This window comes from Oryx dammah, unplaced genomic scaffold (assembly GCF_014754425.2).
Source record: "Oryx dammah isolate SB20612 unplaced genomic scaffold, SCBI_Odam_1.1 HiC_scaffold_2, whole genome shotgun sequence".
NCBI classification, from domain to species: domain Eukaryota; kingdom Metazoa; phylum Chordata; class Mammalia; order Artiodactyla; family Bovidae; genus Oryx; species Oryx dammah.
Genome location: NW_024070186.1, coordinates 137,954,809 through 137,972,557, shown reverse-complemented (window position 1 = coordinate 137,972,557; position 17,749 = coordinate 137,954,809). Strand labels below are relative to the sequence as shown.

General features: G+C 38.9%; 1 protein-coding gene across 1 annotated transcript in view; it reads left to right on the top strand.

Moving 5' to 3' along the window:
• Window positions 1-17,749, top strand: part of TMPRSS15 (transmembrane serine protease 15) — a 156,545-nt gene that overhangs the window by 122,781 nt on the left and 16,015 nt on the right. The window contains exons 19-21 of the mRNA XM_040227475.1: window positions 589-684; window positions 5,119-5,168; window positions 5,327-5,501. Coding sequence (XP_040083409.1) covers window positions 589-684; window positions 5,119-5,168; window positions 5,327-5,501 — 321 coding nt within the window. The remainder of the gene's footprint in view (window positions 1-588; window positions 685-5,118; window positions 5,169-5,326; window positions 5,502-17,749) is intronic.

The following is a 17,749-nucleotide window of genomic DNA, read 5'->3' as shown; positions in this document are numbered from 1 at the left end:
AAGTCCAGGCTACATACTCTGTCTTTCAGAACAATCACATAGCTTCTGACTTTAAATTAAGATAGTTATTAATAGGCTTTTCAGTGAATAAAATATCAAGAACAGAGAGACTAAAATAAACACTGAAGCTTCCTTTTTCTGCATTCTTAGACAACGTGCATGTTCTTAAAAGGTGAATTACACTCAACAGGAAAAAATGTTTAATAAATTATGGTGCAGCAAATCTGTGAAGTTGTCATTATAACTGACCATTTCTGGACAACATAGAAAAACTCAAATGACAAACTCAGACACTCAAGTGATATATGTACTGATTTTAACTCAGTTAAATAATATATATAAGCAGGCAAATAAGAACTAGAAGTATTATGCAAACATTAAAATGACATTTTATGTCATTGTGAGTAATTCTTCCACAGATGTATAACATCTTTTAAACATTAAAACAGTTGAATATTAAAATGTTAATCTCTTTGTCAGAAATTTGATAGTTTACTTCAATGTCCACAGCATTAAATAACTAGTAGTCTAATTTATATTTTTATTTGTTTGTTTGTATTTTTATTTTGTTCCTGGGTTTTTCCCTAGGACTGGAAACTCATCCAAGCCAACCTTTTCTACTGGAGGTGGACCATTTGTAAAATTAAATACAGCACCTAATGGCAGCTTAATACTAACGCCAAGGTAGGTTACAAAATATGTTCTTTGATTAGATGTACATGGACCAAATAATAGATTTCAAAGCCATACAGATTTTGAAGCCATCCCATACTGGCCATATAATTTTGAAAGGTATTTAACTTTTTGTTATTCAGGTAATCTCAAGAAGTATCTAATCCATCCTAATGGATAACATTATGTAATCCATATATATGGTAAGATGGTCAAATGAAGTATTGTAGTGTAACTAGCACCCAGAGATTCAAAAAGTTTTACTTCAATATCTTTTTTATCCCTACTCTTGGATTTAAAAAAAGTAAATCCCATAGACAGGCTTCCCTGATGGCTCCCACGGTAAAGCGTCTGCCTGCAATGCAGGAGACCTGGGTTCGATTCCTGGGTCAGGAAGATCCCCTGGAGAAGGCAATGGCAATCCACTCCAGCACTCTTGCCTGGAAAATCCCATGGACGGAGGAGCCTGATAGGCTATAGTCCATGGGGTCGCAAAGAGTCGGACACGACTGAGTGAGTTAAATTGTGAGAGTTGAGATAAGTAGGTACGTGTTGATCAGACTAACAAGAGTGATGCCATTATGTATCATCAAAAGAGAAGAAAAGCAAAAGTCATGGTATTCTTTTTCCTAGCAAATGTGTTCATGCTAAGTTGCTCCAGTTGTGTCAAACTCTGTGATCCTATTGGCTGTAGCCTACCAGGCTCCTCTGCCCATGGAATTTTCCAGGCAAGAATACTGGAGTGGATTGCCAGGAGAGTTCCTTACCACTAGAGCAACCTGGGAAGCCTCTTCCTAGCAAACAGAACATGGATATTAACTGAAAGGACCAGACTCTAAGTCGTGTCTGCATTTCTCTTTTACTCTTTAAAATTAGGTTTGCTTTTACTCATGTTTTAAAAGCACCATCTTTCCTGGATTCAAATATCTGTTTTAGCTTAGATTATGTCATTTCTTCTGTTCAGGCATTAATGATAACTTCAGTTATTAATTAATTAATTTGATTGGCTTCAAATTTTACAGCTCCATTAAAGGCTAGCTTGGGGATGGGTGGAGAAAGTTACTTTAAGAAAAGACTATAACTACACGAATTTAAGATATTATTGCTGGTACATTAGGTTGTAGTGTTTGGTTTAACATATTAAATGGTGAAAAGTGAAATTATATAATTATTCAGCTATTCATGAAATGTTGCCATTTCTGTAAGTTCAACCAGTAAAACAAATGTTAAAGAAGTACTTTTAGTACCAAAGTACTTTGCAGTTGAATATTTTATATGAATGCTTGCACAGCCTTAGCTGATATTATTAGTCTCACAGGGGATGAAGCAAAGAATCTGCAAGATCTCCTTTCATAGATTTCCTTTCTATAAGGCATGTCTAAATTTATATTACCATTACAGATGTTGAGCAGCTTGTATGTTGAGAATGCCTCTCATTTATATTTTACAAACATTTAAGGATGAGTTAGGAAAAAAGGGAAAAATATTAAATATTTTCATATTAATTATATGCATGTTTAAAATAAGAACTAGGTTATTCTATGCTTATCAACAAAATGCCAGTATCATTGTACATTGATGTCTCTATTATATGTAGGTTTGTGTTATTTGAAAGAGGTACCATTTATAGACAGAGATATTTGAAACTTTCAGTATATCAGTAAGCCAGGACATTCTTAATCTCTTTCTTGATTAGCCACATATACTGGGTTGGCGGGAAATCAGATATATTTGCACTTAGTTAATTTATTAATATATTTATTTGTTTTTTGAAGAGACAGGTTTATTGCCCCATGTAATGTGATGTTTTGAAAATGCTCTTTCACTAGTGGTCATAATAAAAATATAAGAAAAGAAAGACGATATCAAGGAGGATGATTCTTCTAACTACGGAAGCAACTTGACCTGATATAACTGGAAATGTAGAATTGCGCTGCTTCCAGTACTGGGCTTCCTTTTTCTTTGTCTGGTAGTCCTAGATATAAGCAAATTTTGATTTTATACATGTTGGTTGAGAATGTGTTCTAGATACAGCATGTAGAGTGCTTACACTTTGCCCCTCAGTCGCTCAATCATGTCCAACTCTTTGCGACCCCGTGGACTGTAGCCTGCCAGGCTTCCCTGTCCAGGCAAGAATGGAATTTTCCAGGCAAGAATACTGGAGTGGGTTGCTATTTTCTACTCCAGGGAATCTTCCTGACCCAGGGATCAAAACTGCATCTTCTGTGTCTCTATTACATTCTGCATCTCAGTTAAACATTGCAATGCTACAGAGGGTATTTCCAGTTCATATAAAACCTCTGTGACTTAGGTAGTACTTCTCCACTCTAAGGTTAAGGAAACAAGCCTGGTATTGATAAGTGACTTGGACACATTCACAAAGCTGGAGGCAACATGAGATTTTAAGCCTTCCACTTTCCATTCTACCCTCCTATATTGTGAATGCTCCAAGGCAGCATATTACTTTAAATAGCAGTTTTAGAAAGGAAAAAGAAAGAAACAGGGCCAGTGTTGTTGGGCAAATATAGGGAGAGAATTTAGTTCACTTTGTCAACACAGCAGATACAGACATCCATTTGTATCCCAATGTTGCCCCACTGGACTGGGAGTGAGACACAGCATCATAGCATTGCCTATTTTCCCATAGAGGGGGATAACCTGGTTCTCACTCCAGGACCGAAGACCAGAACAGTTACTCTATTTTTCTCTAATCTCTCTAAATATACCTAGACAAATGGACTCACTGCTCACTCTGACTGAAAGTGAAGCCTCTTACTGCTCTGTTCTGAGACTACATACGTGCTTGTGTATGAAAAGTTTGATTAAGCAAAACACGTGAAGAATGAGGTGCTAGTTCACTTTAATTTTCTGGTTAAGTTAGCCAAAATCTGTTAAGTTAGCCAAAAACTTTTCTGTGCTTGCCGAAAAGAAATCCATCCATTTTATACAGACAACATAACATTAAGTATTGTTCAACACCTAAGAATAGAAACCATTTTGAATATCAGTTTTTATTGATAAATATGGTAAATGTAGTAAGTTTGGATGAAACGGGACATCATCGTGGAAAATATCCTAAAACCTGCTTATCTCCTAACCCTAGGTGGATAACAGAAGGAGAGTTAACTGAGGCTTCTTCTTTGGGGAATGTTAGATGCATACCGACACATCTACAGAAAGTGAAATTTGCTCAGTCGTGTCCAACTCTTTGCAACCCCATGGACTATATAGTCCATGGAATGCTTTAGGCCAGAATATTGGAGTGGGTAGCCCTTCCCTTCTACAGGGGATCGTCCCAATCCAGGGATCAAACCCAGGTCTCCTGCATTGCAGGCGGATTCTTTACCAACTGAGCTATCAGGGAAGCCATATAGATACATCTATATCTAGATAGATATACCTACATGCACATTGCTTATTAATAAAATATACATTTCCTTATATTTCAATTGAATATGTCTGCTCTAAAGAATTTGTCCATTAGACAACATGAATGCTTGTGATCAAATACTTACCATGTATGTTCCAAAAACATTGAATTGCTCTGATTGTATTTATTATCTCACATGGATCTTGGGTCATGTTTCATGTTTTTTGATTTGGTCTTTTCTAAAATTTCAAGCATCTAAACAATGCGCACAAGAGATGGTGTAAATATTTAAATAGAAACTTAAATTATATACATATGTGTGTTTTATTATAAGCGATAGCTACGTAGCTGCATCAGGAAAAAGTGTTGGCAAGCTCTTTAATTCCTTGTATTATACTGATCTCTAGTGGTTGGTAAGTATAACATTTTAAAACAATTTTTCTTTTAATTTCTTTAAACGAGAATTCTTGGCTTTGAAAAAAGTAGGTGTCCAAATATTTAAACAGGTAGTGAGTTTTTAATTATTTATGCCTGCACTTTATGTGCCTGTTTACACATCTGTCTCCTTTGAAGGTAGGACCTATGATTTATTCATCATTGAATTCTATGAATAAGTACACAGCCTCACACACAGTGTTGGGCACCAAGGCATATTCTGTGTTATAGAATGATGAAATCCAAGGTTGATTCACAGAAGCTAACAGTAGGCATGGTTTATAGAATACTCATTCTGTATAATGCACAATAGTAATTCCATTGCAAATATTTTCTTTGTTTCTCACAAAACTCCAATAAGGTACTATGCCCCAATTAATGGATATTAAAACTGAGCCTTGGGGATATTGAGCAACTTATCTAAAATCACCTGCGTTGCAGAGTTAAAGGTTCAAACTCAGCTTTATTTGACTTTCAGTTGAAGATACTTTGCTGTACATTTCAACCTCCCTACATTTTGAGTATGATATATTTAAAAGCCCATTGTACTAAAGAGAAAAAATAGGATAACCTATAATACTATGTTCTGTTTGAAATGTTATGTGCACCATTTTTTAAGTATAGTTGCTCTTCTATTACAGCCAACAGTGCTTAGAGGATTCACTGATTCTGCTACAATGTAACTATAAATGTAAGTAAATATTTCCTCTTGTTCTCCTTCAAGCCTTCAGTTTAATGTCCTGGAGTCGCTGTCACCTTAAATTGTTTTGTAATGGCCCATTCAATTTTCAGGATCAGAGGAAATTCACCGAAACTAACTAGAGGCTGTTTCTTCAATTATCTTAATAGCATGTGGGAAAAAACTGGTGACTCGAGAAGTTAGCCCGAAGATTGTCGGAGGAAATGACTCCAGAGAAGGAGCCTGGCCTTGGGTCGTTGCTCTGTATTTCAATGATCAACAAGTCTGCGGAGCTTCTCTGGTGAGCAGGGACTGGCTGGTGTCGGCCGCCCACTGTGTGTACGGGTGAGTGTGACTTCCCCAACAAGGTGACCCTGGCAGACCCTGTGCATCCCATTTCAGGCAGCCTCCCCAAATCCTCCCAGCAGGGAAACGTCCCCACTGTTTATAACACTATAAACTGTCCAGTAATTTTCCCATGAAAGTCATGTATAAAAATAAAGTACAATTAAAACTCATTTTCATTAGAGTCTTACATTAAGTATTATGTTTCCCACATACATAATACATTGAAATTGAATACATAAATATTGAAATTTCCACTTGGTCACAAGGTAAGCATTTTTAAAGGTATAAAATGAGCTTTTACCATGTAATTTGTGCTGGTTTTCAGTCATTTAGAACGATATTTATTGTCATTAAGTCATCAGTGTCAAAAAAAAGCATGTATCGATAGATCTGGAGTTACAAACTAAAAAGAGTGCTCTTTGAAATTCATATGTAAGTACCTTGCTGTGAATTAGCTTAAAAAGGTTTCTTTAATTCTCAAGTCAGATGTGTTTTGATGCTGGTGCTGCTGCTGAGTCGCTTCATTCATCTCCCACTCTGTGCGACCCTATGGACTGCAGCCTGCCAGGCTCTTCTGTCCATGGGATTCTCCAGACAAGAATGCTGGAGTAGGTTGCCATGCTCTCCTCCAGGGACTCTTCCCAAGGCAGGGATAGAACCCAGGTCTCCTGCATTGCAGGCAGATTCTTAAGCACTAAGCCATCACAGAAGCCCGTTTTGATGCCAACCATAACTAAAACTTGGAACTAAGAATCAACCATGTCTAATGCTCTTCTTGTAGTATGATTTTACAAAGTACATGCTGAATTCTAGGATTTGTCTTCTCCCTCTACAGCAGCCATCCTTAGAGCAGTGCCTCCGGAGAAATGAAAGTGGATGGAGGAGGTAGAAAAGAAACATCAATATTCCTGGGTCCAAGAATGTGTTAATTTCTTCATCTGCCTGAAAGATGTCATCTCTTTATGTAATTATATTCCAACATTTCTGAATTAGGTCAGAAAAAGGTAGCTTCCTCATAGATTCCTGAGACCTCACAAGGGTGATTTCCTGCCCCTGATTGAGTAGGAGAGGCCTCCAGGAAATGAGGGTTAGAATGAGCTGCAAACATTCAGAATCTCTAAGTGAAAAAGTGGCGTGTGTGTGCAGAATGGAGGAGACAACTGCCATTAATCAAGTTAAAAGACTAACTTTGTACAAACACAGACACTGAAAGTTCTTGGATGAATGGAGATAAATCAACCACAAAGGCAGTCAAAATTGTTTGAAAGACAGGGAAGCCCAGGAAGAATGAGTATTAATGAATTGAGCCTAATGTGAAATACCCATCATACCAGAATGAGAGCAAACTCACACTGAGAATGCTGGGAGCCTAGAAGTAAGGACCCTAATTTGTAGTTTGGCCAATTATCTGGGCTTCATGAGGACTCTCCAAGGTACTGTCTGTCTGCTTCAAAAGTTCTCAGAGTCTGTGCATTACACTCTGTATCTGGGTGAAAATACTACAGCCTCTCCCATATCTAAACTGCACCCTGACTTTGCTGCTTCTTGATAACTCTATTTTAATCATTTTTTTCTACCATATCATAAAAAAACATCTGTAGTAGTCAATTTTCCCATTCCCTGCTAAACAAGACTTCAACCTTTACCTACACATGCTCTGTGCATTGGGCATGTCACCAATGGGTGATCTCTATCCTAACTATGTTACAGGTAAAAGGTATCTTTAGCTGGAAATTCAATGTTTTCTGCTGCACCATAGGTAGGTCTTAGTAAGAGACCAACCTCCTGTATTAAGATCAGATTTGGTAAATTCGCCCATTCGATGTTCTTGCAGAACATATGTTTTCTAAATATCAACCAGGCTTGCAGTGATGTTAATGACATCTTTCAATTATCTACTTTACAGATGTACTTATTTTGGGTTAAGAATGCCAATAGCATCTTTTCAAACCATGAATACATGAAGGAAGTGGAAAAACATTTTCATCTAATATAAACACAAGTTCAGTCATACAGGACATAAAATAACTTTTCATACAGTTTTAAATCTGAACAAACGCAAGCAAGTGTAAGCTGTAATAGAATTGTGATAGCTCAGACTTTTCCTCAGCAACTTTGCATTGTTTGTACTCTCCTTAGCCCCTCAGTGGTATTATATCTCATTCTTTTTCAGTTGCCAGGAATTTTCTTGCTTTCTTACTTATATCTCTAACCAAGAAAGTTTCTGATATTATTTCAGAGAGTTTTATCCAAAAAAACTATTCTTATAAATATGCTAATACTGACTCTGATTTTTAAAACTCTACTTATACAGCAAAAAGCTTAATTTCCTAATAAAAAGGAGAACCCAAATCAAGAAACTTGCTGAAACTAAACCATACAAATAGCCTGTGCCTGTGTGCATGTTAAGTCACTTCAGTCGTATCCAACTGTAGCCCACTAGGCTTCTGGGCTCCTCTGTCCATGGGATTCTCCAGGCAAGAATACTGGAATGGATTGTCATGCCCTCCTCCTGTGGATCTTCTTGATCCAGGAATCAAACACTGATCTCTTATGTCTCTTGCATTGGAGGTGGGGGGGGGGGTTCTTTACCACCTGGGCCACCCGGAAAGCCTCACACAAATTGCCTACGTTTGTACTGCGTGCTAAGTCGCTTCAGCCATAAGCTAACTCTGTGCAGCCCTGTGGACAGTAGCCCTTTCGGCTGCTCTGTCCATGGGGTTCTCCAGGCAAGAATACTGAAGTGGGAGGCAATGTCCTTCTCCAGAGGGTCTCTCCGGCCCAGGGATCGAACCCACATTTCTTATGTATCCTGCATCGGCCAGTGTACTAGAGCCACCTGGGAAGCCAGTGACCTGATCTGACCTGACCTTGATGTAAATCTGCTCCAAGAGTTTCCACCTATGGATAGTCAAATGGTTTAATTGAACAGTTCTTCTCTGTCTACATTTGTATGTTTATACCCCCTTTCCCATCCCTCAGCTTCAGTATTCCTGAATGTCACTAAATTTCCCTGTGCTTGTTCCATTTCTCCTTTACTATTGTGTCTGGCTTTTTTTTTTTTTTTCAACCTTAAAAGAGATATTTGGAAAGTATGAGCCGACTTTGCTGTGATTTAAAGACAAGGTGGACTTCAACTCAGAGAATAGGATTTTGATCCTACTTATGGTACTGACTGAACGAAGGGTACTTATGGTACCGACTAAAGGGGAAGCCCCCTTGTGGCTCAGATGGTAGAGAGTCTGCCTGCAGTGCAGAAGACCCAGGTTTGATCCCTGGGTTGGGAAGATCCCCTGGAAAAGGAAATGGCAACCCACTCCAGTAATCTTGCCTGGAAAATCCCGTGGATGTAGGAGCCTGACAGGTACAGTTCATGGACTTGCAAAGAGTTGGACGCGACTGAGTGACTTCACTTTCCCTTTTACTCTTTCATGGCGCTGACGTTGTGTGACTTCGAGTCAATCTGTGGGTTTCAGGATCTCATCTGTAGAGTGTCCACAGAATATCTACCTCCTAGGGTGATTGCCAGGGCAAAATTAAGATGCTGCAATGCTTTTGTGAATTAGAGAAATGTGCAATAAAATTTTTATTGTTCCTGCTCAGGAAATGTCCTTGGAAGAAGACTCTAAGTCTTACCCATGAGATATTCAGCACATTTATTTTCTACACTTTTTATATTGATATAATTTCAGACATGCCCCAAATTGCAAATAATAGTACAGAGAACTCCTGTGTACCTTCACTGACATTTACCATTTGTTTACATTTTATGCTATGAGAACTTTCTCATTCTTTCATTCCCTCCACTTTGGAGAAATATTTGTTTTCTGAATCATTTGACAGTGGGTTAAACATGTGCCTCTTTACACTGTGTTCTTTGTTATTTTTTTTTTAAACTAAGAACAAGAATATTTTCCTACATAATCGCAGAAAATCATGGAAATTAACATGCATGCAATACAATTATCTAATTAATTAACACAGTATATATTTACTTTTGTCAATTGTCCCAAGTATGTTTTTTAGAACATTTGTAGCTTGTATGTTTTCTCCACCCAAGAACCAATTAAGTATAATGCACTCAATTTGGTTGCCATGTCTCTTTCATCTTTAATCTAAAACAGCCTTTCTGTCGGCCTTACTATCTTTGTCTTTGTCAGCCCTTTTTTCTTGTTTTTGATATCTTTTTAATACAAGCAAGTTATTTTATAGAAAGTCCTCATATTTGGGGAAACCCTTCAAGCTTGCTCCCTTGTTGGTCTTGATATATCCCCATTCTTTGAGAACTTCCTTACTTTCTGGCAAAATAAAATGTTCCAGGTTCATCTTGTACTTTCCCTGCCCTTGCCCTCAAATTAAGCTTTCTATAAGAAACTCCAAATCCATTCAGCAATTTTAGTTCCTTCTACATTTTAAAAATAATATCATCTACAGCCCTATAGCTGCTGGTATGCTCTGATTCTAGACCCTCTCAGTGGGCATATCTCTATACTCTCATAGCTCTATAAATATGAACTCAAAATGGAACAATTCAAATAAAACACAATAGAATACATTTTAGTCTTTTCTCCTTCCATATTTGTAACTCATCTCCAATTATGACAAAGCTTATTTATGCTGTCTACAAAATAACTATGGATTTGTCCAAGCTTAGAATGGAAAAGTAGTTTGAAAATTGTGAACCATAACACCGTCTAAAGCAACCAGAGTTTAACATTGCTTTCATTTTTTCCCACTGACATATGCAAAATGCCTAATCTTAAATGTCCAATTTGATTAGTTTTAAAAATGCATATGTCTGTGTGGCCACACTCTCATCAAGACATAAAACATTTCCACCACCTGGAAATTCCTCCCTTACCCCTTCCCAGTCATCACCATCCTTAAAGTAGACTCCAGAAGGGACCACTGTTCAGTCTGGGTGGGTCACTCATTTATAATTTACAGTATGGATCACATCTATTGAATAGACATCTATTCATGATGAAATTCCTGGAGGAGGAAATGCACCCCACTCTAATATTTTTGCTGGGAAAATCCCATGAACAGAGAAGCCTGGTGGGCTACAATCAGTGGAGTCACAAAGAGTTGGACACAATTGAGCGACTGAGCACAATAATGAAATTATCATTGACAAGAAGCCTCTTGTAATTTGCTCTTCAGAGAAGATCAAATGCACTATATGGATTACCTCATTTCTCATTAAAACAATTTATTGAAACAGGTGTTAACATTTCTGAAATAGATGATTTCATAACCAGGTGTTTTGGTGTATGACAAGAAATACACACTACTATTTATGCTTTATTTAGTGCTAATTTAATTTAACTTATAGTGATAATAAAACTCTGAAAACCAACTTTTTAAACAGTATTGACTACAGTGAGCAATAGTCATTCAGTCATGTCTGACTCTTTGTGACCCTATGGACTGGAGCCTGCCAGGCTCCTCTGTCCATGGAAATCTCCTGGCAAGAATACTGGAGTGGGTTGACATTTCCTTTTTCAGAGGAACTTCCTGACCCAGGGATTGAACTCACATCTCCTGGTTGCAGGCAGATTCTTTACCATCTGAGCCACCAACATTAATTAATTAATTGATACTGCAATTACAGTTTAAATTTTGGATTCTTTTTAATGCCTCAAACAGACAGATCTAGGACACAGAATCTACCCAAATATAGTGTTTTAAAAATTATTTCATTTCTACTTAAACATAGTCTAAAAAAGTATTGTGGGTTTAGTTTCTCTATCTACCTATTCTTATGGTTGTATGAGATCAGCTAATAATAAATTATCTCCTTCAGGTTGCAGAAATCCTGTTACACTTTTTCAAGATTTTAGTAATTTTTACAGATCAAAAAAAATGAAGAGTATTTTCCTAAGCCAGTAGGGATGTCAAGATTAGTGACTTATTGGGTTTTGGTTACGGTATGGATCTTGATTTCTTTTCTAAGAGATGCCAATTTCCAATCTGTTGTCATCTACTTAAAGTCACCTTTGGCCCATATCATATAACTCATTTCCTTCATAGTATTCTATCAGCACTACTTTTAATAACATACTTTTATTAACAGGTAACTTATTATTAGTCCACTCAGAAATTTTATTTCCTAAATGTTTCAGCATCTGATCTCTGAAGCTACTTCTACTTTGAGAATGAATTCTTCATCTTGGATGGCATTACTGTGTGCTCTCTTCCCTTATTTATTTTGTGTAATCACGTGTGCTGATATGGCTTGATCTGCAACTCCTCTCTCTACCTGGCTGATATGTGTAACCACTGGTTGTGCTCAATCTTTCTGACTCCTGGATTACATCTTGTTTTTCATATATTGCTTCAGTTGTTTTTTGTTCTGCTTTTGGCTTCACTGAGTCTTCATTGAGGTGTGTGAGTTTTCTATTGTGGCCCACAGGCTTAGTTTTGGGCTCCTAGTTCCCTGACCAGGGGTGTAACATGTGTCCCCTGCGTTGGAAGGAAGATTCTTAACCACTGGACCACTAGGGAAGTCCCAGGGAACACTTGCCTGTGCCAAGCACTGTTCTAAGTTTTAGGGATAATAATGTTCACAGACCAACAAAGTTTTTGCCCGAATGATGCTAATATTACAGGGTAGGGAAGAAAACAGAAACACTGAGAAACATTTCTACCACTGTTAATCAGGAAGTGATTGATGGTGGGGTAGGAACAAGATATGAGATGTAAGCAAGACCATATCCTAGGCCCTGGGGAGGACTCAATTGACTGCGGTAAGTGAGATGTAAGACTGGAAGGTGGAAGAGTGACCTTGTCTTGTCAGGTATCTGTGTAGAGATTCCACTGCTGAGGGGAGCAAGGATAAACTTGGGAGAACCAGTCAGAAAGAAACAATGGTGGCTCTAAGATTATGTTAGAGAAAGCTGGACAAATGTCTGGAGCTTATTAATACACTCAGATGCTGAGAGTCTTCTAAAGTTGCTAGTGATCTCAGAAAGTGAAGAGGAACTAAAGAACTTCTTGATAAGGGTGAAAGAAGAGAGTGAAAAAGTTGGCTTGAAACTCAACATTAAAAAAAAAAAAAAAACCAAGATCATGGCATCCAGTCCCATCACTTCATGGTAAATAAAAAGGGGAAAACTAGAGGCAGTGACAGATTTTATTTTCTTGGGCTCCAAAATCACTGCAGACAGTGACTGCAGCCACAAAATTAAAAGATGCTTGCTCCTTGGATAGAAAGCTATGACAAATCTAGACAGCATTTTAAAATGCAGAGACATCACTCTTGAGAGTCCCTCAGACAGCAGAGATCAAACCAGTCAGTCCTAAAGGAAGTCAACTGTGAATATTCATTGGAAGGACTGATGCTGAAACTGAAGCTCCAATAGTTTGGTCACTTGATGGGAAGAGTCAACTCATTAGACAAGACCATGATGCTGGGAAAAATGAAGTTGCTCAGTCATGTCTGACTCTTTGCGACCCCATGGGCTGTAGCCTACCAGGTTCCTCCATCCATGGGATTTTCCAGGCAAGAATACTGGAGTGGGTTGCCACTTCCTTCTCCAGGAGATCTTCCTGACCCAGGGATCAAACCTGGGTCTCCTACATTGCAGGCAGATGCTTTACCATCTGAGCCACGAGCAGATACTAGGAAAGAATGAAAGAAAAGGAGATGTGGGCGGCACATGATGCGATGGTTGGATAGCATCACCAACTTAATGAATATGAATTTGAGCAGACTCTGGAAGTAGTGAAGGTTGGGGGAACCTAGCGTGCTGCAGTTCAAGGGGTCAAAAAGACATGACTTTAGTGACCAGACTACAACAACAGATAGAAAAGTAGAAGAATAAAGGGTTTGTCTTTAAGCAATAAGATGAGTGTTGATATCATTTATTGAGATGAAGAAAATGAGAAGAAACAGGATTGGAAAGGGAGTAAAAGTTCTGATGTTTTGTGTATTAAATTTGAAACTTCCTTCCAGAATCCAGGCTTCCCAGATGGTGCTAGTAGTAAAGTACCTGCCTGCCAATGCAAGAGACTCAAGAGACATGGGTATTTCTGGTATTTAAAGTCATAGCATTGGATAAGATCATCACTGAAACTAATGTTAATGAAGAAAAGAAGAAGGCAGAAAGAAAATTCTAGAGTATTCTAATATCTAAATTTTTGAGAAGAAAAGAGCTGGGAAAGAGAAACTGAGGAAGAGTAGAGTGTGAAATGAGAGGAAAATCTCAAATCTGTGGATAGCCCTGGAATCAAGTGAAGAAAGGCACTCAAAGATGATTTCTTAAGTTTCCAGATATAATCCTTGTTGTTGTTCAGTTGCTAGGTCATGTCTGACTCTTTGCGATCCCATGGACTATAGGCTACCAGGCTCCTCTGTCCATGGGATTCTCCAGGCAAGAATACTGGAAAGGGTTGCTACTTCCTTCTCCAGGGAATCTTCCTGACCCAGAGAGTGAACCCACATCTTCTACATTGCAGGTATATTCTTTAACACAAAGCCACCTGGGAAGCCCAGAAGTAATCCACCAGATCAAATAGTGCTGAGGATTGTTTTGCTTAATCTTTGTTCCCTGTACTTATTTCTCTTTTCACACTTAAACACATAAATGCATAACTTTATTTTAAAAACATCAGTTCAGTTCAGTTCAGTTGCTCAGTCATGTCCGACTCTTTGGGACCCCATGAATCGCAGCACGCCAGGCTTCCCTGTCCATCACCAACTCACACTCACACCCATCAAGTCGGTGATGCCATCCAGCCATCTCATCCTCTGTCATCCCCTTTTCTTCCTGCCCCCAATCCCTCCCAGCATCAGAGTCTTTTCCAACGAGACAACTCTTTGCATGAGGAGACCAAAGTACTGGAGTTTCAGCTTTAGCATCATTCCTTCCAAAGAACACCTAGGGCTGATCTCCCTTATACTTAACAGATGAAATAAAAATCCCATATGTATGAAACTCTTTCCTATTCATGAGAAAGGATAATAATGGAATACAACCTTCCTCTCAACCTTCCTTTGCAATACATCTGCCTTTTTACACATTTGGCTTTTTTTCTTTTGAGTTTCTTTATGGACTCATGACCCTTTATTAACAATGTATTTTATTAACTAGAATAATTATTGTGATTACTGAAGGAGAAGCTCTATGCAGTCAACAAAAACAAGACCAGGAGCTGACTGTGGCTCAGATCATGAACTCCTTATTACCAAATTCAGACTTAAATGGAAGAAAGTAGGGAAAACCACTAGACCATTCAGGTATGACCTAAATCAAATCCCTATGATTATACAGTGGAAATGAGAAATAGATTTAAGGGCCTAGATCTGATAGAGTGCCTGATGAACTATGGAATGAGGTTTGTGACATTGTACAGGAGACAGGGATCAAGACCATCCCCATGGAAAAGAAATGCAAAAAAGCAAAATGGCTGTCTGGGGAGGCCTTACAAATAGCTGTGAAAAGAAGAGAGGTGAAAAACAAAGGAGAAAAGGAAAGATATAACCATCTGAATGCAGAATTCCAAAGAATAGCAAGAAGAGATAAGAAAGCCTTCTTCAGCAATCAATGCAAAGAAATAGAGGAAAACAACAGAATGGGAAAGACTAGAGATCTCTTCAAGAAAATTAGAGATACCAAGGGAACATTTCATGCAAAGATGGGCTCGATAAAGGACAGAAATTGTATGGACCTAACAGAAGCAGAAGATATTAAGAAGAGGGGGCAAGAATACACGGAAGAACTGTACAAAAATGATCTTCACGACCCAGATAATCACGATGGTGTGATCACTCATCTAGAGCCAGACATCCTGGAATGTGAAGTCAAGTGGGCCTTAGAAAGCATCACTACGAACAAAGCTAGTGGAGGTGATGGAATTCCAGTGGAGCTATTTCAAATCCTGAAAGATGATGCTGTGAAAGTGCTGCATTCAATATGCCAGCAAATTTGGAAAAGTCAGCAGTGGCCACAGGACTGGAAAAGGTCAGTTTTCATTCCAATCCCAAAGAAAGGCAATGCCAAAGAATGCTCAAACTACCACACAGTTGCACTCATCTCACAGGCTAGTAAAGTAATGCTCAAAATTCTCCAAGCCAGGCTTCAGCAGTACGTGAACCGTGAACTCCCAGATGTTCAAGCTGGTTTTAGAAAAGGCAGAGGAGCCAGAGATCAAATTGCCAACATCTGCTGGATCATGGAAAAAGCAAGAGAGTTCCAGAGAAACATCTATTTCTGCTTTATTGACTATGCCAAAGCCTTTGATTGTGTGGATCACAATAAACTGTGGAAAATTCTGAAAGAGATGGGAATACCAGACCACCTGACTGGCCTCTTGAAAAACCTGTATGCAGGTCAAGAAGCAACAGTTAGAACTGGTCATGGAACAACAGACTGGTTCCAAATAGGAAAAGGAGTACGTCAAGGCTGTATATTGTCACCCTGCTTATTTAACTTCTATGCAGAGTACATCATAAGAAACACTGGACTGGAAGAAATACAAGCTGGAATCAAGATTGCCAGGAGAAATATCAATAACCTCAAATATGCAAATGACACCACCCTTATGGCAGAAAGTGAAGAGGAACTAAAAAGCCTCTTAATGAAAGTGAAAGAGGAGAGTGAAAAAGTTGGCTTAAAGCTCAACATTCAGAAAATGAAGATCATGGCATCTGGTCACATCACCCTCATGGGAAATAGATGGGGAAACAATGGAAACAGTGACAGACTTTATTTTGGGGGGCTCCCAAATCACTGCAGATGGTGATTGCAGCCATGAAATTAAAAGACACTTACTGCTTGGAAGAAAAGTTATGACCAGCCTAGATAGCATATTCAAAAGCAGAGACATTACTTTGCCAACTAAGGCTATCCAGTCAAGGCTATGGTTTTTCCTGTGGTCATGTATGGATGTGAGAGTTGGACTGTGAAGAAGGCTGAGTGCTGAAGAATTGATGCTTTTGAACTGTGGTGTGGGGAAGACTCTTGAGAGTCCCTTGGACTGCAAGGAGATCCAACCGGTCCATTCTGAAGGAGATCAGCCCTGGGATTTCTTTGGAAGGAATGATGCTAAAGCTGAAACTTCAGTACTTTGGCCACCTCATGTGAAGAGTTGACTCATTCGAAAAGACTCTGATGCTGGGAGGGATTGGGGGCAGGAGGAGAAGGGGACGACAGAGGATGAGATGGCTGGATGGCATCACTGACTCGATGGACGTGAGTCTGAGTGAACTCCGGGAGTTGGTGATGGACAGGGAGGCCTGGCGTGCTGCGATTCATGGGGTTGCAAAGAGTCGGACACGTCTGAGCGACTGAACTGAACTGATATGATACTAATATTGTTAAAGCTAGCCAGTGTTATCCCATTTAATCTGACTTCTTTGTTCTTTTTTTTGTTGTTGTTACTTTATTTATTTTTTTTTTACTTTACAATTCTGTGTTGGTTTTGCCATGCATTGACGTGAATCTACCACGGGTGTACATGCGTTCCCAAACATGAAGCCCCCTCCCACCCCCCTCCCCATAGCATCTCTCTGGGTCATCCCCGTGTACCAGCCCCAAGCATGCCGTATCCTGTATCGGACATAGACTGGCAATTCAATTCTTACATGTTTCAATGCCATTATCCCAAATCATCTCACCATCTCCCTCTCCCTCTGAGTTCAAAAATCCACTATACACATCTGTGTCTTTTTTGCTGTCCTGCATACAGGGTCATCATTGCCATCTTTCTAAATTCCATATATATGTGTTAGTATACTGTATTGGTGTTTTTCTTTCTGGCTTACTTCACTCTGTATAATTGGCTCCAGTTTCATCCATCTCATCAGAACTGATTCAAATGTATTCTTTTTAATGGCTGAGTAATACTCCATTGTGTATATGTACCACTGCTTTCTTATCCATTCATCTGCTGATGGACATCTAGGTTGTTTCCATGTCCTGGCTATTATAAACAGTGCTGCGATGAACATTGGGGTACCTGTGTCTCTTTCAGTTCTTGTTTCCTCAGTGTGTATGCCCAGCAGTGGGATTGCTGGGTCATAAGGCAGTTCTATTTGCAATTTTTTAAGGAATCTCGACACTGTTCTCCATAGTGGCTGTACTAGTTTGCATTCCCACCAACAGTGTAGGAGGGTTCCCTTCTCTCCACACCCTCTCCAGCATTAAAATTACCTCTGATACTCTTGAAAACTTTCTTGCTCTCTGACAACTGTAGCACGTTTCAGTGGCATTTCAATTCTTTCTTGCCTTTGAAAATTGAAG